The sequence below is a fragment of the Melopsittacus undulatus genome, chromosome Z, assembly GCF_012275295.1.
Source record: "Melopsittacus undulatus isolate bMelUnd1 chromosome Z, bMelUnd1.mat.Z, whole genome shotgun sequence".
Classification (NCBI taxonomy): domain Eukaryota; kingdom Metazoa; phylum Chordata; class Aves; order Psittaciformes; family Psittaculidae; genus Melopsittacus; species Melopsittacus undulatus.
In genome coordinates this window covers 79,867,225-79,891,096 of record NC_047557.1, presented here as the reverse complement: position 1 = coordinate 79,891,096, position 23,872 = coordinate 79,867,225, and the positions used below count along the sequence as shown (strand labels likewise).

The following is a 23,872-nucleotide window of genomic DNA, read 5'->3' as shown; positions in this document are numbered from 1 at the left end:
TTTCACTCCTTCCTTGAACCACCTGGGAAACTAATTAGAATTGCTGGAAACATGAATCTTAGCAAATTATGCAGATGGTGAATGTGGCACTTGTCTCACCTGGCCAACAGAACCTAAAGGTAACAGACTGAAACACCGCAGTGTTTTAGTAACTCTTCAGCAATCAAATTCAAAACAACACTTAAAAGGCAAGCACTAAAACTGGATGAAAGTGCCATCTGTTCTTCTGTGGAAGGAGGTCTATAACCCCATTTCTCTGCATAGCTGAGGAACTGTGTAATACATTTCAAACAAACAAGCAAAAAGTAGAAAAGAAAATTAGTTTATTTTTGCAGGGTGATAAACCTCAGGAACAGGGAAGTTTCTTGGCACCCCTATCTTGGCACCCCTATCTAGATGCATTCTGCAAATTACATGGGCACTTAGAGGAAAAGCCATAAAGGACTGTGTAAAGGAGAGATGAGGATGACAGAGGATTGCTTGGCATCCCTCTTTGGCAAACTGGAAGTTGAATATCCTGTATCAACAATCTTTTCAGCCAGCAGGCAGTTCCCATTGCTGCTGACATACAAAGACAAAAGAGCAGTAAAGGGAGTCTTTGACAGGGTTCAGAAAACAGGCACACATTTTACACTATGGCATTATTATTTTGTTTCAAATTATCTCTATGGAAGCTTTCTAGCTAGTATCTCAGCTAAGCAATGAAAACAAATACACAGTCTTTGCCGACAAAAGGGTAATGACATATTTCATGGCAAAGAGATAACTGCAGCCAAGTCCAAGAGGAAGGGTTCTTTTAAACTTGCGGAAGCTGTAGCCTTACTTGCACTGATCACATGTGACTAACTGGCCCATATTTTCAGGACAGTGAGGGGATTCACTACACATGGATTCAAAGCTGTTGCCAAGTACACTCATGCGTACAAGTACACTCTACATGCAGCACAGAGCTGCTGCTGATGTGATGAGCAAGTTTAGGTGCATGGGAAACTCATTGCTTCTGCTGTGACTACATCCTTGTCCTTCATTATTTTTCCTTTTCTTACACCAGCTTTCAGCCCAATCCCTAACTTCTCATTCAATCTTGTGGCAACTTAGGTTCTTTACAAACTTTAATAAGCTTTGCAAAAAGCTTCTCAAAGGCTTTTTGAAAACGCAAGAGGATTATTATGCCCACACGACCCCCTTTATCGGCATACTTACCATCCTTCCTCCAAATGTTGATGATGCCAGACTTCATTGGAGCCTCTCCAAAACCTTCACAACAGATGTGTGTTCTCCATATGTCCCTTGATTTCAGTTTCTATCACAGACTGTATCATCTCACCAGGAACGGCAGCCAGCCCTATCATTTTGGCATTCCCTGGCCCCACTAAAGCAGTTTTTGAAGTCTCCGATGGCTGTGTCAATCAGCCTCCAATGATAGAGACCCAGCTCTGTGGTTTCTGATATGAGTTTCTGAGGAACTCTCTCATAAACGTTACCTACTCCTGACCACTTATTCACATCTACTATAACTGGTTTTTTATTTACAGTCAGGTCAGGTAATGTAATATCAGCCCAATATTGAATAAAAAATATGAAGGAGGTGGAAAATGATCTGATGGGAGGAGAAGAAGAAAGAAAAATGACACTTCTAATATTTAAAGCACTACTTAAGTGGTTTATTATGTGGCTTATTATTATGCTTACATTTCAGCGTTTGTAGCAGAATGGAGCTGTGGAAGCAACCACTGAATTGTGGAAAGCCCCTAATACTGTGAGGGTAAGTCACAGATTACCAGAAACCAGCTCTGTTGCTGCAAAAGTCCAGCTCAAGGGCTGCCCTCCAGGCCTGCTGCCCTCAGCAGTGAAGGGAACAAGGTCCTGTATATCACAAGGGCCCCATCTGATGCTTACATGCTTCAACCTGCTGCAGAGATGGAGGACTGAAAATTCAACATGCTGCAGAAGAAGACACTCTATTCACACTGGTAAGAATATCCAGCTGTGGATGTACAGCTGCACCATGTAATTCTCATGTCATTGTTTAACAAGTGTTAGTTTCACTAAAACACAAGTCAAAGGAATAAAAAAAAAACCCAACCAACCAAACAACAAAGTAGTTTATATGTTATTTCTACTGGTTTAAAATCAGAAGCCATCACCCTAAGGTGTATGCGGACCATCATGTCAGGCAGAGGGGCATCATCCCTACCCTGGCCTGCCCTGGTTCTCCATGCCAAGGCTTGTTGGCTTGTCCTGTGGCTGAAGCCAAGCTGCAGGAGAGGTGGGCATGCAAAAAGCACCAAGGGGAATGGTGGAAGGGCAGGTGCTCCCACCAGAGAGCAGGGAAAGGTCTCTCAAGGGATGGCATGGCCACACATATGACCAAACCACCCTGCAGGTCTCTGTTTGCCCGGGTGTCTCCTTCCACAATGTATTTGGAGAGGTGTGGGACTGCCTGGGCAAGAGATGCTGCTGTAGCTTGGTGTAGGGGAGAGGCGGCATATGCTCAGCATGTTTTGAAAGTTCTGGGCTATTTTAATACACTTTATGATCCCCTGGATAAGTGCTTAAGACTGAGTGAACCAGCGCATGAATTCTACAGGGACAAGTGCCTCAAACTAGTTAATGTGGTCCTGCAGAAGCTCTGGCCTTTGTCTGCCCCCAGTTCTGTTCAGTAATGTATACAATTTCTAACTTTTCTTACTAAAAATATATTGCAAAAGTGCAGGTAGCACTCATTACAACAGGTAAATGAAAACAATCTTATAATGTCAGGTAAACACATAATTTAATGTGCATTTTAAGAAGAGAAAATGAAAGAACAAAGATTATACCCAGAGATACAAATGTCTACCATATAGTATATGCATACAAATAACAGTTACTCACCTATCAAATTTGTAAGTTTTCAACAAGTCATAAATAACAGCATCAGGAGTAAGTTTCCTGCTTAAAATTACATTCTAACCCTTTTTATACAACTGCAGTTCTCCAGAATGAAAAGATAGAGCGCATTGTTCCTCAGGTTTCCTTATACAGATGTCAAACATCTTCCAAGTGGCCACTGGATAGCCATGATCATATTTTAAAATACAATTTTGTTTTCCAAATATCCAAAGTTCCATTTCAGTGCTAGACTTTAAACTGGCTCTTTGTTTTTTACTATTTATTTTCCTGACTTTCACTTTCTTATTTTCCCTTCTGTTATGATTTCATTGCTATTTAATACTTGTTCTAGCTCCCAACCTCCTCCACTATCCACATACCTGTAACTACAGGGGTGTATATCAAGGCAACAAGAGAGAATGATCTGTTGTGTGGTAACTCAATGTTTTTCATGGATTTGAATGTTGTCATCCTGCTTTCACCATAACAGAAAATCACTTGATTTTAGTCCCACAGTCTCTCGCATTCCCCTGCACTCTGACATTACTCATACTAGAATAGAAGCCCACTCTTAGAAGGTATTTGGCTGCTCAGGAGCCTTTGCTGGGTGACAAATGTGCATGTGATGTGAGAAATGACATGTGAGAAAGGACATACATGATAGTGTCTTTATAAACAGATTATTTTTGAGAACAGAAGCCAGTGAATGACTACTTTTCTGCCTCCAATCCCAGGTATGTAATATATAGTCACAGAAGGCTTCCAGTTTTAGCTGCTGTCTCTGAAGGAGTGTTGAGATCTCACTGCTGAACAGCCTATCTTTACAAAACTAGGAGGAATTTAGTATCTTCAAGGTTTTTCCACCAGAAGTCTAAGGGCTGACAGGTGGATGGTAGGGACAATGTGACTTTTCTAAGTGTTGATTCCTCTGGAAGTCAGGCTGGAAATCACTCCCTCTGAAGGGGAGTGAGATAGAAATACACAGCTCTGTGTCATTTTTTATTTTCACAGTATTGCTTTGGTGTAGTTTTGGTGTTGGTTTGGTTTTGGGTTTTGGTGGGGTTGTTTGTTTATTTGTTTAGTTTGTAGTCCACATCTGCACTAAATGCCTCACCTGTGAAATCACTGAGGCAGACCAGAACAAATTGTGTAAGTTTTCCCGCAAAAAGTTTTCAATAAAAGCTGACTCTTTATAAAAATAAGAAAAACCAGCTCTCCAAATGAAAAATGAAACCTTGATTTAATCCACAAGTCAGCATGGAACTTTCATGCTTCACTTTGAGGTAAACAAAACCACAAATTACCTTGTATTTGCTGCTGGTCTAGAGTTTGCACAGGTATAAACAGACTGATCTGTACTAGATATTTCCTGGTAACTAGCTTTAGTGTCTAATGCTTTATTAATAGTATTGTAGCGGCAAGAAAAATGACACCAAAAGATCAGGCTGGTCAGCATGAAAGACGGTCTGCTCAGAAACAATCAATACCGATTAGCATCAGGCATATGAATTTTTCATATTTCAAATAAAGACCACTTACAGAAAAGAGCAAGAAGAGGAATTTTCCTGCATTATAACAATATATGACTCTTGACACTGCAGAAAAAATAAATAACTGCTGAATAGTTTGCGAAAGTTACTGGCAAGCAACTGCAAAGAGCTGTTTGCAGTAAATGAAAAGAGCACACATGCAAGTTACACATCAGGTTTGTTTTCCACTTAGTGTCTGCAAAGTTCTAGGAAACCTTGCAATAAGTAAATTGTTTAAACTTCCTTTTTGATTTCTTGTGGGTTTTTTTTCATGGCAGCTGTGCTGCTTTTTTGATGGAAGTAAATGCTTTATAAATTTCCCTCTGCTCCTCTTCTATTAACCTCATAGTAAAACATCATGTCTTGTTAATAGAAAAGAATGCAATTTTGTCTGAATTTCATAAATCTTCTTTCCTCCTTTCTTAGAAGTTAACTTTTTTTGTACTTAATCATAAATGAGAACAAAGTTGGTATTGTTCATGTTCATAAGCTGCTACTGATGATGTCTCACTTCCCAGTTTAAAACTGAAGACAGAGCATATGACAAACAGCATCATTTTATTATGGCAGAAGAGTTTAAAAAAACCCTAAACATAAATGGAACATATATGAAAAGTTCTGGTCTTTAAGAGTATTTTCTACTCTCTATCAGTCAAAACATTTTTAGCAATTTCAAATTGAGCTGTCAGCAAGGTGATGAATTAGTATCTAGAAATATTTTGTGACACATACCTACAGATTGCTAAATGGGATTAATTTATTTTTAAGCTTATTTTGGCACATTCATGGTTTAATATGTACTTCTCTGCTAGAGAACATGTTTTAAAATCCATTCCTTTTAGCTCTTTAATTTCTGACCAAGAGGAGCTTGAAACAACCAGTCAGTAAGCACAACCGTCTGATAATATCACCCCAAAATTTATGTGTACAGTTTTTTTGCCTTCTTTTTTGCCTTTTTTTTTTCCTCTGGGTCCATGAACATTCACCTGCCACCTTTTGGTTTTCTCTGTAGCACTTTAATTCTCTCATTACACTCCAGATTAAGAGGAAAAGAGGATGTAGTCTTAAATCTATCACCAAGGTCATAGCACAGGGTTGGAATAGCAGCTATGACCAGATATAGCATTAGAAAGATTCTTGTCTCAAAACTAAGCTGTCACTTCCAGCTTGAATGAATGAATTCACCACAGATGGGAAAAATTTGTAGCTAATCTTAAAGATTCTTTTCCTTACTAGAATTCTCAAGTAAATTTAGGCAATTCACTTCAAACAAATATTAATGGGCAATGACTGACTGTATATTTCTCATTTTCTTCACACTTTATGCTGTGATTCATTTAAGTATGAAGTGCTTACCTGAAACAACCACTGAAGAAAGCTGTTTTTTTCACATGAAAGAGCTGTATGTTGTACATGCTCAGAAAAAAAAAGAAAAACAGAAAAAAAAAAACCAAAAAAATTGCAGACAAGTTTTCAGTATCTCAGTTCAGAGATATTGGACTGGACCTGAAGTTAACAAACACCATTTATGTTAATTTTTTTGCCTCATTTGCCAGGAATAATTGAGATCATTGTCCTTCGATCTTGCTAGAAAATTGTGGTATGTTTTTCAGTGAAAACTTGGATATTACAATGGTACGGTTTGAGACATTCGCAGAGCAAGTAAGATATAGAATCATAGAATCATAGGATCAGCTAGGTCAGAAAAGACCTTTATGATCATCAAGTCTAACCATTACCCCAGGACCGACAAAGCCACCACTAAACCACATCACTGAGGGCCTAATCTACATGATTTCTGAACACTTCAAGGACAGTAACTCCACCACTGCCTTGGTCAGCCTTTACCAATTCCTGATTACCCTTTGTGTGAAGTAATTGTTCCTAATATCCATCTAAACCTCCCGTCGTGCAGCTTGAGGCTGTTTCCACTTGTCCTGTTGCTTATTACTTGGGAGAAGAGACCAACTCCCACCTCACTACAGCCTCCTTTCAAGTAGTTGCAGAGTGTGTTAAGGTACCCCCTGAGCCTCCTCTTCTCCAGACTAAACACAGCTCAATAGTCAGAGAATGTTTAATACATAAGAAGTCAGCTACTGAACATTAGGTTTTCAATCCTGCAAAACGGTTTATGCACCTGTGTCTTTATTCACCTACTGAATTTTCCTAAACTTGCCTCTGCACCACTGAGCACTAATCAGGGAGCAGCATCAGATTCCAATATCTTGGTATATAAACTTTCTGTTAAAATCTCCTCACCTTTATATCTCTCCAGAAGTTTTGCCACTAACTTCATGGCTGTTGTGGGTTTGCATTTGAAAGAATGTGGTGTGAGACCCAACTCCTGTACTCCAGCACAGCAGGAGAGAATGAACTGTGCATGTTAGTAAGGTGGGATTCTAACACAGATTAGGTTGTGCTTCACAGACAAACACTGTCAGGCACTGTTTCAAACAGTGTCTCTTAAGTTGTGCCCTCATTAAAAAGCACTGATTTTCACCTGGTACAATACCCATAGGATTGAACATCTGACGGAAGGCATCATTTCTCAGCTACCTCACCCACCATTCACCATGTGCTGAAGCCTAGCAGCTGGAGCTTTATGAACAGAGGTTTGTATAATATGCATCTTATGTGAATAAGAATGTAGTTAGCTCCCCTCAATCCAAATGAAAACCTAGGTACTATTCCCAGGGACCATGCAGCATTGTGCAAAAATCCTGCCTCAGCAAAGAAAGCCCCACCTTCAGCAGAGCAGGATATAGCTACAGTCAGTTCTCAGATATGTGTGCTGTAAAGTGGATTTAAAATGATCTTGCAAAGAGTGAGGGCTGCTTGTTTTGGAAACATAGTTTGAAATAAACACCTGAGGCTTCCTGGCTGTTGGGCACCTTCCCCTCCACTGTTTCATTCCCTTGGCTGCAAGGGAGCTTGGGAGATAGGTGATACGTGAAAGAACTTGGCGGTGATTTCATTAGTGATATTAATTCTTTGTTAACATGCATGTTGCTCCTGAACTACAGAGATGACATTAAAAAAGCCTGGGTTATGGTCAACACCAGGAGTTTGTCAGTGATCCCAAGATGAAGTTGCACTTTTTATTTTATCCAGAAAAGCTCTGACAAAATAAACTGATACTCTCATTCTTCCTACACATTCCCAGGTCCAAGCCAGCCTGACCATGCAGTAGTCAACAGTGGTTTGCAAAATACTCTGATCAAAGTCATCTAAGGAATAGGTGTAGACCATCCATGTGCACTTCTAGCTTTTGCTGGCAACCACCTGAACCATAGCAGCTATTGCAGGAACCATGAACCTCTCATGGAGGTGTGGATTTCATTAGGAATCAGTGACAGTCTGTAAAGGAATGGTTCAAGACCATCTTAAGAACCTGAACGTACACAAGTCCATGGGACCTGATGAAATCCATCCGCGGGTCCGGAAGGAGCTGGCGAATGAAGTTACAAAGCCACTGGCCATCATATTTGAAAAATCACGGCAGACAGGTGAAGTTCCTGATGACTGGAAAAAGGGAAATATAACCCCCATTTTCAAGAAGGGGAAAATGGATGACCCAAGGAATTACAGACCAGTCAGTCTCACCTCTGTGCCTGGCAAAATCTGGGAGCAGATTCTCTTGGAAGGCATGCTAGGGCACATGAAAAAGAGAAATGTGCTTGGTGACAGCCAGCATGGCTTTACTAGAGAGAAATCCTGCCTGACCAATTTGGTGGCCTTCTATGACAGGGCTACAAAAGTGATGGACAGGGGTGGAGCAGTTGACGTCATCTACCTGGACTTGTGCAAAGTGTTCAACACTGTTCCACATGACATCCTTTTCTCTAAATTGGAGTGTCATCAATTTGATAGGTGGACCACTCGGTGGATAAAGAACTGGCTGGATGGTCGCACTCAAAGAGTTTTGGTCAATGACTCAATGTCCGGCTGGAGACCAGTAACGAGTGGTGTCCCTCAGTGATTGGTGTTGGGACCGGTCTTGTTTAATATCTTTGTCGCTGACATGGACAATGGAATTGAGAGTGCCCTCAGCAAGTTTGCCGATGATACCAAGCTGTGTGGTTCTGTTCATACACTAGAGGGAAGGAATGCCATTCAGAGGGACCTTGACGTGCTTGTGAGGTGGGCTGATGCCAAACTCATGAAGTTTAACCATGCCAAGTGCATAGTCCTACACCTGGGTGGGAGCAATCCCAGGCACAGCTACAGGTTGGGCAAAAAGGAAATTCATGGTAGTCCTGTGGAGAAGGACTTCGGGGTGTTGGTCAATGAGAAAATGAACATGAGCCAGCTTCAGTGTGTGCTTGCAGCCCAGAAAGCCAACCACATCCTGGGCTGCATCAAAAGAAGCGTGACCAGCAGGTCAGAGGAGGTGACTCTGCCCCTCTGCTCTCGTGAGACCTCACTTGGAGTATTGTGTGCAGTTCTGGTGTCCTCAACATAAAAAGGACATGGAACTGTTGGAACAAGTCCAGAGGAGGGCCATGAGGATGATCAGGGGACTGGAGCACCTCCCATATGAAGACAGACTGAGAAAGTTGGGGCTGTTCAGCCTGGAAAAGAGACGGCTGCATAGAGACCTCATAAAAGCCTTCCTGTATCTGAAGGGTCCTACAGGGATGCTGGAGAGGGACTCTTCATTACGGACTGTAGTGACAGGACAAGGGGTAATCATAGAATCATAGAATAGTTAGGATTGGAAAGGACCTCAAGATCATCTAGTTCCAACCCCCCTGCCATGGGCAGGGACACCTCACACTAAACCATATCACCCAAAGCTTCATCTAACCTGGTCTTGAACACTGCCAGGGATGGAGCATTCACAACTTCCCTGGGCAGCCCATTCCAGTACCTCACCCCCCTAACAGTAAAGCATTTCTTCCTTATATCCAGTCTAAACCTCTGCTGTTTAAGTTTCAACCCATTACCCCTTGTCCTGTCACTACAGTCCCTAATGAATGGTTCTTTATCCACCAAGTGGTCCACATATCAAATTGATGACACTCCAATTTAGAGACAAGGATGTCATGTGGGACAGTGTCGAACACTTTGCACAAGTCCAGATAGATGACGTCAACTGCTCCACCCCTGTCCATCACTTTTGTAGCCCCGTCATAGAAGGCCACCAAATTGGTCAGGCAGGATTTCTCCCTAGTAAAGCCATGCTGGCTGTCACCAAGCACCTTGCTCTTTTTCATGTGCCCTAGCATGCCTTCCAAGAGAATCTGCTCCCAGATTTTGCCAGGCACAGAGGTGAGACTGACTGGTCTGTAATTCCTTGGGTCATCCATTTTCCCCTTCTTGAAAATGGGGGTTATATTTCCCTTTTTCCAGTCATCAGGAACTTCACCTGTCTGCCGTGATTTTTCAAATATGATGGTCAGTGGCTTTGTAACTTCATTCGCCAGCTCCTTCAGGACCCGTGGATGGATTTAATCAGGTCACATGGACTTGTGTACATTCAGGTTCTTAAGATGGTCTCAAACCAGATCCTCTCTTACAGTGGGCCCAAGGTCTAGGTTTTCACAGTCCCTGCGTCTGCCTTCCAAGACTTGGGTGCTGCGATCAGAGCCTTTGCCAGTGAAGACCGAGGCAAAGAAGCCATTCAGAACCTCAGCCTTCTCCAAGTCCTGTGTAGCCAGCTCTCCTGAAAGTTTCCGGAGGGGGCCTACATTGGACTTACTCTGTTTTTTAGCCGCTACGTACCTATAAAATCCCTTCCTATTACTTTTAACATCCCTTGCCAAGTTTAGCTCCAATTGGGCCTTAGCTTTCCTAATTTGGTCCCTAACTACCCTGATGACATCCCTGTATTCATCCCAGGCCACCTGTCCTTGTTTCCACATTTTATAAGCCTCTTTTTTGTTGTGAATTTTTCTCAGCAGCTCCTTATCCATCCAAGGAGGTCTCCTGGCCCTCCTGCTGCACTTCCTTCTAGTCGGGATGCAACACTCCTGAGCTTGTAGCAGGTGATCCTTGAATATTAACCAAGAGTCTTGGGCCCCCTTGCCCTCTAGGGCTATATCCCATGGAACCTTGCTAAGCAGGTTCCTGAAGAGCCCAAAGTCTGCTCTCTTGAAGTCCAGGGCAGTGAGCTTACTGCATGCTCTTCTCATTGTCTTGAGGACCTCGAATTCGACCATCTCGTGATCACTGCATCCAAGACTTCCCTGGAGAGTCACATTTCCAATGAGCCCTTCCCTGTTGGTGAGCACGAGGTCAAGCAGGGCACCTCTCCTCGTCGGCTCCTTTATTGCTTGCAGAAGGAAGTTGTCTTCCACACAATTGAGAAACCTCCTGGATTGCTTGTGCCGGGCCGTACCGTTGCCCCCACAGATGTCAGGGTGGTTGAAGTCCCCCATGAGAACAAGGGCCTGCGAGTGTGAGGCTTTTCCTATTTGTCTGTAGAGTTCTTCATCCACAGGTTCCTCTTGATCAGGAAGTCTGTAACAGATCCCCACAGTAATGTGTCCCATCACCGATTTCCCCTTAACCCTGACCCACAAACTTTCTGTTAACTGATCACCTGTTCCCAGACAGAGTTCCATACTCTCTAACCTATCCCTAACATAAAGGGTAATGGGTTAAACTTAAACAGCAGAGGTTTAGACTGGATATAAGGAAGAAATTCTTTCCTGTTAGGGTGGTGAGGTACTGGAGTGGGTTGCCCAGGGAAGTTCTGAAAGCTCCATCCCTGGCAGTGTTCAAGACTAGGTTGGATGAAGCATTGGGTGATATGGTTTAGTGTGAGGTGTCCCTGCCCATGGCTGGGGGGTTCGAACTAGATGATCTTAAGGTCCTTTCCAACCCTAACTATTCTATGAGTCCATGATTCTATGAATACATTGTCCCCTCAGGTGCTGACCACAGCTGTAGGGTGAGGGGTGAGCCCTGCAGAGCCAGGCACAGGGAGGATTTTGGAGCTTTCTCCCAGGCAGAGCTGTATGTGTATGAAATGGCTAAATATGTCATTGCTTAAGAAATGGAAAAGCTAGTTGCACAAAGAGCACAATGGCTGCCCTTTGCAAGGGGTAGCGACTACAAGCTCTATCACTCTACCTAGAATCTCAGGAAGGAGATTTAGAACAGCTCCAGTTTTGTCCCTTTTGAACTTAAAAAGAGAAGAAATACAGTTTATTTTGTTTAGAACAAAGTAATGTCTGGACTCCTTCCTTTTTCCATTTTGTCATGGGGAAATATGGGGAGAGTTTGGCCAAATGCCAAAACGATGCTTAATATTACTTTCGTTTCACTTTCAGAACTTACACTGAGAAATACTCATGTATATATACCAAAACTAGGGAACATTTTAAATGTTACTTTCTGCTTCAGTTTTAAAGTTATGAAGTGCAGGTAATATTATTCACCAAGGAACTGACTGATGAAAGTTTAAAATAAGTTTAAAATGTGGGCTATATGAGGCAATGTTATTGACTTACTCTATTTTACTCTATGAATTTTCTCAGAAAGGATTCTTCCATGCTGCACAACATGGAAAAATTGTGTTCATAGAAATTAATTACCTGTTCATAGAGATGAACAGATAATTACTGCTAAAGCTTGCATTGTCCAAATTAGGGAAGCAAAAGTCAATTCAGATAAGAGATCAACACAGAAGCAGCACACATTTTTAAATGCCAGTATATTTTGTCTGTATAGCTAATCAGTTATCAGTTATTAAAAAAAAGAAATGGGAAAAATATCCAGGATGCCTCAGAAGGAGCTGGAGCAGGAAGACCCCTCTGGTTGAATCTGCTGTGGGACTGGCTGTGCCACAGCACTGCTAACAAAACGCAGGATCCACAAACACATTCCCTCTCCCCACAGATCACCAGATGCTGAAGTATCTCTCCAGCTATATTATTTCATTCCCTATCCCCTGCCTTCTCCAGTAACCTTCAAAACAGCTGCCAAGCCAAGTGGGCAAAGCAATGGGATGTTTTTGAATTGGTGAATGCTAATTCTCACAAGCCCATGTACTTCTCCAATCATACACAAAAACACAGGTGCAAACTTCAGACCTGATTTAATCCCAAAGTTAGGCATGAAATTAAGAACTGTACAAAGTTATTGAAGAGGGTTTCAACAGTGAAAGGTTGGTTTTAAAGTCAATTCCCTACAGACCAGACACTGTGTGAATGTTTGCAGGTCTTCTGCAAAGACCTCTCTCACCAGTGTATTGGGTATGTCCATGTACCTCTCAATCCTGACACTTTTCACAGTAAAGGTGTCCTTTATTTCATATGTAGCATTAAATTATGTCAGCGAGACATTGCAGAACAAGGCACTGCATGTAGAAGGAAAACATAGCATCCAGTCTCTCAGTTAAGATTGTTTAATTAAGGTTGATGGTACAAGTACATCAGGACAAGGCCCAAGCTGCTGTTAAAACTCCTACAGTCACAGTTTTCACCTCTCTTTCTTGAAAAGATGGCTCCATGATAAAATAAATATAACTTGTTTACGTATTCAAGCTGCTTGTGAAGGCAGCTTACAGAGCCCGAGTGTCTCACAGAGCCAGCAGCATGAAAATTTTCAATCCAAAGCACAAAATAGTGTTTTTCTGTTCTTTTCCTGGCTGATTAATGATAGGAAAACAGATGGTGTTTGCTCATTTGGCAAATTAAACTAGATCCCCAAGACTATCACCAAGAAAACATTCCTGAAGGATTTGGAGGGTTGATCTTAACATTGCTGTCATTAACATATCTCTCCAGGAAGCTCTGATCATCCAGCTAGTGACTTTTTGGCCTCTTGCCCACAATTCTGGCTCTTCATTGTCCCTTAAATGTCAGCTCTGTCTCACTGCCTTAAATCAACTCCTCCTTGTCTTCCCCCTTGTCCTCCTATTAGTCTCTAATTGCAAATGGGCACATCCCAGCCTTCCTCTGTCTCAGCAGTGGTTCCCTGGACTTGGAGGAGCTCAGTCCCCCACCCTGCTTCAGTCTCCTTGCTGCCAAAAGTACCTTTTGCTGCCTTTTCTGGTTTTCCCCACTGAAGTCTCATTCCCTTATAAGTACCAACACCTCTCCCTCCCACCCATCATGGCCCTCCTTTCTCATTCAGCTCCAGTGCTTGCTGTTTTTGCCCTCCCATCACAGCCGGGATCCTGCTGTATTCCCCCTTTATCTCTCCCCACCAGTCTCCTGACTGGCTCCTTTTCAAGATAATCCCTGCATTTTCTGTATCTTCACATGATATATCAGTATAACCAGAGACCTAGAAAGGGCTGTTAAGAGACTCAGAATGTCCAACTCTAGGAGTTTAAATGGTTACAGTATTTTCAAATTTGGTGCATAATTTACCACTTCAGAGTTTAGACAAATGAAACGGAGTAGTACATATTTTTTTAACGTAGCAACTGTAATACGCTGTAGGGTTTATTCTTTGCTGTCAAAAAAAAAAAGAGAACAAAGGAAAAAGGGAAAACGAATAAAAAGAGGGAAAAGAGAGAAAAGAGAAAAAGAGTAAAAAGAGAAAAGAAAAAGGGGGAAAAATCTAGCAGCCAGGCAACTCTTTCCTTTGTTCACAGCCACTTGAGTTAATAATTCTCTGTTTCTTCTGTGATCATCAGCAAGGAAAAGCAAACTAACTGACAAACTTTAGATACTAATACAATCTCCCTGAGAATAAGAACATGTTTAAAGTAAAAGTAAAAACACCTTAAAAGCTTGCAGAGAGTTATTATGAGAAGCACTGAAAAAAGAGATGTACTTAAGCTGAGCCATGTAGTTCCACTGATTTCATATGATTAACAGTGAACATTTGATTAAACACTTTACTGTTTTTTAGCCAGAAAATTCAATTTTGCAAAATGGTCACTTTTCTACAGATGTAAACATGTTCATGAAACTGTCAAGTAAAACTTCCTGTTACTAACATTCTACTAAATGTCAATACAGGTAATAGGAAATTACTTGTAATTAGTACTTTCTTATACTGAACTGCATCTTTATTATTCAAATAGTGAATATCTATTTACGCATTATTTCCCCAGACAACAACCCAACCCAAACAATAAAAATACTATCTAAGCAATCATGAGTCAATTCAGGTACACATTTACATCTGCTCTCCTCAGCACTGGCTGGCTGAGGGGTTTAGCAAGAGGAGGAAAAAGAGTTAGTGGCAGCAGTGAAAAAAAAAGCATTTCTGTGTGGCAGTTCTTATAAAATACAAAACTAAAACAGGTCAGCTCCACGGCACTTTGAAGGTGCCACTTCTTCCTATAAACCATGAGATCAAAGTAAGAAGACATGATCAGAGGTGGACATCTAAATTTAAATGTGGTGAAAGAAATTGATTGTGTGGTTTGCTTTTTGCATTGTGACCAGTTGGGCACAGATGTTTTGCTCTGATACTTCCCTGTGCCTCACTGCTTTTAAATACATATATTTGTATGAGCAATGCTGTTGATCCAGACTTATTTGACCTTCACATACACTTTAAAAGCAAGACATCCCACTGCATGCACAAGAGAAACCTATAGAAGAAGACCAGGCAACTTCAAACTGTATCTGGTTATGACTGAACTTTGCAAACGGTCAAGAAATCACCAAAAATACATCCCAAGGAATTGCAGGCAGGGGAAGCCACTGTGTCCAAGAGCCCAGTCTGCCCAGCACCCAGGAGAGAAACCTTCTTGGAGGAGCTTTTGGGGTCAATCTGATATTATGCAGTGAACACACAGAGAAACCTAACTTTTGGCTCTAAACAGAAAGCACACCTTTTCAAACTTATGTTTGTGCTCGCAATAAAAAAAACAAAACAAACAACAAAACAAGCAAGAGTCACTACATTATGTATCAGCTTTTTATCTCCATGAGCTTCTTCTTTATCTAACAGAATCAAGATGAACAAGCTACATATGACAAATGCTTGTCACATTATTTGATGAACTGTCAAAAGGAGTTCAATGAGGCAAAAGAATATAGATACTTCTATGGACTCACAGTAGTAATAAAGAGACATTAAAAAGCTCACAAAAAATATGCTTAAGCTTTGTACTTCTCTTTGTAGCACTTAATAAACATCCTGAAATTTCTTGTATATCTAAAAGGGTATAAATTTTCATGTCATTTATACCAAATGCATTAGAAGTATAAACTGTTAAGTATAAAACTATAACCTTTACACCTATTTACTTAAACTATGTGATGTGTCTTATAAGTAGTATTAACTTCTACAGTCACTTCTAAAAATTAAAACAATTCTAGCATAATAGGCTTTCTAAAATATCAACTATTACGAAGCACTCTGCTATCAATTAGTCTTTTTGAAATGCAAGTGCAAAAAAAAAAATCATCGGCACAAGACCAGTCACATTTCTGACAATGCAGAGCATCTTATCATACTCAATTTTACACATTTCAGTGTTTTAACATAACACTAGCATTAACACTAGAATTTAATCTGGAGACAATCTTCACAGCCACAGTACACTTTTATTTCATGACAATGGTGCTTCATTAGAGCATTCACCAGGATTTTGATTTCTGGCTCTGATTACTTTGCTGCTCATCAGTTGCTTATTTTTTTAATAGCTAATTCACCACCATGTTTGTACTTTTCAGCAAAATAATCAGAGTCAAAGCTTACAGAGAAATCTGGAGGACCCACATAAACATTTCCATTGTCTACTGTGACCTTATGAATCCTTTGTTTGACTCCTTTTGATTGCCATTGTGGTGTTGGTGATGGCTCCAAAGGGTTTATTCCTTCATATAATCCTTCTCCTGTTTCCAAAGTAATTTTATACTTATGCCAAGGACAAACAATGCATGCTTGACCATTGATATCCTGCAAGAACAAGAAGAAAAAATAGCAAGTCACTTGCTTCCTATTCTTCTTCTGGAAGAATCTCTAGGACAAAAGATGTGTTTCCTGACTTGGTTGTATGGCTGATTGCTTACCTATTTCTTTTGATGATATATTCAGAAAGAGTATTCAAATATAATGCAATAGAATTTTTACATGACTCTATACCACTACACGATTTTTATTTTGCTTGCGTACCTCTATTTCTCCAAGGCACAAAGGGCCTCCTTCATCTGAAACATGGTAGAAAACATTATTAATTTATGCAGCAGGTTTTATGCTTAATTGTTGCAACATTTTTATCATATGTTCAAATATCTTACGGTAGCAGCGAGAGTCCATAGCATAAAATTTCCCTTCATGGTAAAAAACAAGAACTTCTCTGCCATCGACTTTAGCTGTTACTCTTCCAGACTTCTTTATGTCATCTTCTTTGCCAATTAATATAAGACCCTCTGGCTCCACTTCAACTGTTCCTGTGCTTGAGCTGTGCAAATCCACACCCTTGAAACACAAAAAATTAAAAAAGCCAATTCTAAATCAGTTCAGGTTTGAATTTCTATGTGTAGAATGGATGTCTCAGTCCTGGAGAAAACCTCAAAGCATTTAACATGTGAGATGAAAGGAGTAGAAGTTTTATAAAAGACTAGCAAACATATACACAAAGCAAAGCACAGGAGTTTGGTGACAATGCTTGGCCAAAGTGCTCACTAATGGAACTCAGACTAGGAAAATCAGCTACTGCAAACCTGATACCTGAGGCTGAGTCAAGATAAATTCGCAATCACTATTCCTTTACTTTGCACTTTATTTGCCACCTCCCTTCAAAACCTACATGAAACAAAAATAAGGACAGCAAATGTAGTTTGCTGTACTGTGTAGTTTGGCTATGCAATGGGTAGCATTTACATGTAGATCCAGTACTTTTTAAATAATACTATGGCTAGAAATACAAAACTGATGCAAGTTGATAAAATATTTCATCTGCAAAAGGGAGAAAAAAAGTTTATTTAGAAGTTATATTCAACCTGGCCTCTTTAGCAAATGTGTCTGCTTTTCCCTTGCTCCTCTTACATATTTCAAATGTCTAATAGCCTCTCCCAGCAGAGGACATAAGCAGTTTTGTCACAAAACCTGCCTTCCTATTAAATTTGCTTACCATACCTACTATGTTCTAGTTTCTTCTGAATTCCCAGTACAGCTATACTATCCTCACTTCCTCAGAAAATCAGGTTAAAAAAGGTCTTTGTATATAGAGACCAAAGGGAAACCACAGGTGTGGGGATCCCGCTGCAGAGGAGTGCAGACCCACAAAAAGCCATACCATACCTTAGGTCCACACCAGAGAGCAATGGAGATGAGAAAGCAGATCAAGAAATGGAGGCTCAGAATAATGAGGTCCAGCATTGCCTCTCTTCACATGCAACGGCATGTGTCGCAGCCCTTCTTCATGTGTAAACAGAAGGCAGCAGGGTTGACCCCTATAGCACCAGAGGCATAATGTATGGAGGCTCATCGTGGCAGGCCCCAGCTCTGCCAGAGCTGATAAGGAGCAGAGACATGCTGGGGCTGGCCTGATAACAGAAGAAAACTCTAGGTTCTTCTTGCTACTGTTCTTGCTGTCAGCCCACACCACCACCACCTCCTCCAAGAGGGATGTGCCAAACCAAAATCCTGCTCACAGCCACGCAATACATTACGTGCTTATTCATGTTCAGCAGCTGCATGTTTCCTAATGAACCGTTATACTGGGAAGACAGATATGAGTGTGACGTTTTCAAGGCCAGTTGTTATCTGATTTGCACACAATCAGGACTGACCCTCTGCTTTCCAGCTTACAGGAACTTCCACCCAGTCTTACCTAGAAAGCAAAACATAATTGTCAGACTCATGGGACAATCCAGTAAGGCATTCATGCTTATTTTCTAAAAAAAAAATAAGCAGAGAGTGCAGCAAGCTAACCACAAGTAGGAAATAGTAAGAAATACATATCAAGAAATCCCCCATTTTTTCACTATCACCTGTTTGCTGACTCAGCCTACAAATACTCCAAATTGGCTAAAATCTTAAAATGCAGAAGCCTGTGGTTAGAAACACTCTTATGAAGACACCTCTAAAAATTGCATATCTAAATATACACACATATGGAAATACAGACACACACATATATTTACATACATCAACATACACACATATATATGTATGTCCAAAAGAGTATTAAAATAACACTTGGCACCAAACCTGTAGTTCACTTATTGATGACAGCTCTACAGTCACACTGGATTTTGTATACATGAATTATTCAGGCACCCCAGTTTTTGGCTCAGACTGTCAGCACACTGTGGACCCTACATGGCCCAATCAGTAGGCAATCAGTAGCCAATGGCTTCATATTATCGTCAAGACTTGCACTCTTATCTACAACCAACTACAGACCAAAATTCGCCTTGGCACATCAGAAATCCTCCAGAAGTCTTTGAAGCAGCATACACTTGTTAATGTGCTGCTGAGTTTGTTAAAACACATGGTAGCAAAAGACTTTCTTCCCTTAGAAAAGAAACACAGTTAAGGACTCATCATCATGAAAGCAGACCCTGTTACTGCAAGCCTACTGTTGTCCCTTTTTTCACCCATAAAGTGGACATGTACCTGCAAAGTATGAACAGAACATAAGAGATTTCAACCCAGAGCAGCCCAGGAGGCACTGAAAAATCCAGCAGAAGCAGAAGTCTCTTGCCTGGAGAGTCCTCTGAGTCTGGGACAGGACAGAAGGGCAGCAGACCTCCAAGATGGTTTTCACCCATTACCATCTTTTCTTCCACCTCAGCCCCTGGCTTGGTGCCATCCAGACAACACTGCCTCCACAGGTGGAACCAGATGAGCAAAGTTCTGCTTTCTCCTTCCTTTCTTTAAACAGCACAGCTACAGGTGTTAAGAGTGCATCAGGAGATAGCTGAGCTTGTGATCATCCCTATCAAAAGCATGTTAAAATGGCAATCAGTCTGCCTATTTTCTCACAGCCCCTTGGAAAGTGAACTCTCTATCACACTCTGAGGTGAAATAATAACTAGATTTGCTGGATCCTCCTTCTTCCAGGGTGATGATGGTGTTAAAACTGTCCATTCAAACAAGGCATGGTGCCCACGTAACCCTCTGGGTCCCATGCCAGAATCCCAAGCTACCAAGCAGCTACCAGAATGGCACATTGATGCTGCTGTTTAAATCCACTGTGCGTCATTCCATTTCAGGTGGGCTGGTGTAATTCTTGCATTAATTAACTAACTAGCTGTACAGAGCGACGGGCTGTAACTGGCATGCTGGATTGGATGTGCAGGTATCAAACAACCCTACTTGAGGCAAAAGCAATCTAAAACACTGTAATTGTTCATGCAAAGCATCTTTTACAGCAGAGCAGGAACACTGTTCTAAGGCCATATCCTCATTTAGCTATAGTTTTTATTAATAAGATTTCCATTACAGCTACTTCACCAGCTGAATATTTTTTGTCATGTTGACATTACAAATTAAGCCAAACCTACAATCTTCTGCAACAGGAGAGCTCTACTGGAAGTGTTAGGACTGGGTATGAATGACATGTAGAATTTACAGCTTGGCAGCTTATACATGTCATGTCCTCAGGATGGTGATGGTAAAATGACTGACAAACCAGAGCAGGTAAGTGAGAACTCTGCGCCTGCAGATTGGAGCTCTGTTAAATGCTGTAATTGGACCTAGGAGGGACCTCACCAATACCTGACGGAAAACTGCAGCCCAGACAGTTTGCTGTTCACTATTTTAATATTTTTCTCTTTCCCTTCTATTTTGACCTTCAACCAATCCATGCTGAATTGTACCTGACTGAATGATTTCAGATAACTTTTTCCTGCTAATCAAGACTACTTGTAATTTTAGTATGTCCACAGAAGTGCTGCTAGCTCTCCTAGGGTGTATTTTCTCATGTGTAATAGAAGTATCTACTCCTGAATTCAAATTACTTTCTAAAACGTACCAAACAGCACAGACATTATTTGATCAGCCCTCCCCTTTTTAACTCTTGGTACCTACTACTGAGTTTGATTTTAGCCAGTTGTGAACCTAACTTACAGTAATTTTACCTAGCTTTCTTTTACCTACCTTCTATTTCCATAGCTTGCTTAAAGCAAGATCAGACAGGTCACTGCCTAGGTGCATTTAATGTCTGGATTTTCTCACTGATTTTTTTTTTTCCCTGACTAGGCTAGCTGTCCTGACACAGGCAACACATTATTATTTTCCTGTGATTTGCTGGCAAATTTACAGTGGCAGTCCCTTACCTCTCCAGTGATCATCTGGACCCTATATTTACAAAAATAATCCCATTTTTGTTCAGCAGGACAGTGCTACCTCTCCTGTCTCTGTAAACACTTGAAAGAGGTGCAGAAAGAGGTGATCATGCCAATGCCCTTGTTAGTCTCAGGTAAATCCTAAGAGGCTGTGTTGACCTGGCTACACATCCTAAATACCTGTTTTGAACCTGCTGGCATCCTAGCCTGCCCCCTTCTCCCTTTCATTCAAAAATTTCTCTTCAATGTTAATACTACATAATTCCCTTAGCACGTTTGAAAACAAGTTTGTTCCTGTTAACCAACCTTGCATGCTGCAAGCTTCATTTGTGTTACAATAATGCAGATGCATTCACATAACTAAATCAGAGTAATTGATTATGACTGCATTGTTAAATGTATCTATTTTAGTATTTAAATTAGCTCAGTTCTATTCCAACACAGGTAGACTATTTATTGCAAAAAGAGGCAGGAAGGCAATAGGGGGGTTTTGCCTTCTCTCTAGCTTTTAAAAACAAAGGTTCACATGCAAATAATAAGTAACTTGGAAAAGTCAAAGGTTTACTTTTAACAAATCAGTCAGTGTCTTCTATTTAAATAAGCATTTTAAGACTACCGAATATGAAAAGAAGCACCAGAGTAGACATACTGACTTCAGATCAGATCACAACCTGCTACTGATTGGCTCAGATACCACAGAATCACCTTGCAATGGAGCATCCCTGCCTCTTGATGCTGTAGCTCTGCTTTGTGAGCTGGCACATGCATAGGGTTTTCTGCATTATCTGCAAACGTGCCCCCATGCACTGGGATCCTCTGGAAACACTTAGATACAAGAAGTTATTTCAAGGAATTATGGTAAGAAGTTTGTTTCTTCAAGTTGTTTTTCCATTTCACAAACTGCACTTTTGTAAGCCTAACACATATGAAGAAGTTAATCTTAAAAGCCTTATATATTAAAAAAAACACACTGCCGGTGGCACTGACAAAATATAATTTTCCCTAGCAATTTCTTTAAGCATTTTCTAGTAATTTCCTTAAACGTTCAGCTATTAAAAAAGCACACACACACATATCACATCAAGTTCACTATAATTTTATTTTAATATATTCTATATGATGTACTGCATTCTGTCCAGACCTCTAGAAAGTTATCCATTTATCCATCCTCTTCTCATCTGAACAAGCTTTCATATGGACGCATTTATTTTCTTTACTTATGCAGACAGTTTACATTACATGCTAAGATGTGTTTTTTTCTTAAATAATTTCACTACTATCTGAACTCAGCAAGAATTATAATGATGTGCTCCAGTGTTTGCATCTTTTTAATTATTAATTTGTTCTATGCCTACACAAAAAAAAAAGCTACCATAGCAGTAAGTAGTATATGGTTGGCCTTAATGTTCTATGAACAAAGAAATATAAAATAGCTAAAACATTCATAAACATGTACCCAGTTCTAGAGTATTGTTTGCAAAATGCATGTACTCTGCATCAGAAAATATATATATTTTTTATGTTTATTTTTGGTAGCTTACTGATGAGTATTTAATTACAGATTTCAGAAAGCATTTAGGTATGAAGTATAATGTCATCCTGATTTCTTACAACAGAAGCAATAACTGTGATCAAGAATAAGCAAATCTAACTGCTGCTACAACAATTATGAAGCAGAACAGTTACTAGCTAAATCTTACCCTTCTTCCGAAACTTCAATTTTTTTGTCCCATCCCTAGAAAAACATGAACTGGTCTTTTTACGCTAACTCTTCCTGAAAGATTCAATTGCATCTCTTCTGTATACATTTCAGGTTCCAGTTCTCCACCCACTGATACACATTAAAACATTTCCCTGAAAAACATAACTGTGTAATGGAGATTTATCCAAGCAATTTTCATCTAAAGCTATGGAAATCACACTATCACTTTTCAGAAAACTCCTCTACTCACAGATCTGGTCAGAGGGTGGTTTTCTGTTTTTTTGTTTGTTTGTTTTAAACTTCTGACAGTGACAAGAGACCAGATGCCTCTTCACCTGTGCACTTATAGAATCATAGAATAGTTAGGGTTGGAAAGGACCTCAAGATCATCTAGTTCCAACCCCCCTGCATGGGCAGTGACACCTCACACTAAACCGTATCACCCAATGCTTCATCCAAACTAGTCTTGAACACTGCCAGGGATGGAGCTTTCACAACTTCCCTGGGCAACCCATTCCAGTACCTCACCACCCTAACAGGAAAGAATTTCTTCCTTATATCCAGTCTAAACCTCTGCTGTTTAAGTTTCAACCCATTCCCCCTTGTCCTGTCACTACAGTCCCTAATGAAGAGTCCCTCTCCAGCATCCCTGTAGGCACCCTTAAGATACTGGAAGGCTGCTATGAGTTTTCCACACAGCCTTCTCTTCTCCAGGCTGAACAGCCCCAACTTTCTCAGCCTGTCTTCATATGGGAGGTGCTCCAGTCCCCTGATCATCCTCGTGGCCCTCCTCTGGACTTGTTCCAACAGTTCCATGTCCTTTTTATGTTGAGGACACCAGAACTGCACACAATACTCCAAGTGAGGTCTCACGAGAGTAGAGGGGCAGAATCACCTCCTCTGACCTGCTGGTCACACTTCTTTTGATGCAGCCCAGGATGTGGTTGGCTTTCTGGGCTGCAAGCACACACTGAAGCTGGCTCATGTTCATTTTCTCATTGACCAGCACCCCGAAGTCCTTCTCCACAGGACTACCATGAATTTCCTTTTTGCCCAACCTGTAGCTGTGCCTGGGATTGCTCCCACCCAGGTGTAGGACTATGCACTTGGCATGGTTAAACTTCATGAGGCTGGCATCAGCCCACCTCACAAGTGTGTCAAGGTCCCTCTGAATGGCATTCCTCCTTCTAACTTATCAACTGAACCACACAGCTTGGTGTCATCAGCAAACTTGCTGAGGGCACTCTCAATTCCATTGTCCATGTCAGCGACAAAGATATTAAACAAGACCGGTCCCAACACCAATCACTGGGGGACACCACTCGTTACTGGTCTCCAGCCGGACATTGAGTCATTGACCAAAACTCTTTGAGTGCGACCATCCAGCCAGTTCTTTATCCACCGAGTGGTCCACCTATCAAATTGATGACACTCCAATTTAGAAACAAGGATGTCATGTGGGACAGTGTCGAACATTTTGCACAAGTCCAGGTAGATGACGTCAACTGCTCCACCCCTGTCCATCACTTTTGTAGCCCTGTCATAGAAGGCCACCAAATTGGTCAGGCAGGATTTTTCCCTAGTAAAGCCATGCTGGCTGTCACCAAGCA

At 41.0% G+C, this 23,872-nt stretch overlaps 1 protein-coding gene across 1 annotated transcript; it reads right to left on the bottom strand.

Moving 5' to 3' along the window:
• Positions 1-15,112: 15,112 nt before the first annotated feature.
• Positions 15,113-17,742, bottom strand: RFESD (Rieske Fe-S domain containing). The gene is made up of 4 exons (XM_005145970.4): positions 17,568-17,742; positions 16,562-16,742; positions 16,437-16,471; positions 15,113-16,220 (listed from the first exon to the last, which is right to left on the bottom strand). The coding sequence occupies exons 1-4, from the start codon at positions 17,643-17,645 to the stop codon at positions 15,942-15,944; spliced, it is 573 nt and encodes a 190-aa protein (XP_005146027.2). The 5' UTR covers positions 17,646-17,742; the 3' UTR covers positions 15,113-15,941.
• Between the last annotated feature and the right edge of the window lie 6,130 nt (positions 17,743-23,872).

Bases quoted from the DNA above. Each gene is read 5' to 3' on its own strand.
- RFESD (XM_005145970.4), bottom strand. From the start codon at position 17,645: ATGCTGGACCTCATTATTCTGAGCCTCCATTTCTTGATCTGCTTTCTC. The intron at 16,743-17,567 runs GTATGGTATGGC...TTGTGTTTCAAG, and splicing joins CTCTCTGGTGTGGACCTAAG to GGTGTGGATTTGCACAGCTC. The intron at 16,472-16,561 runs GTAAGATATTTG...ACCATGTTTCAG, and splicing joins TATGGACTCTCGCTGCTACC to ATGAAGGAGGCCCTTTGTGC.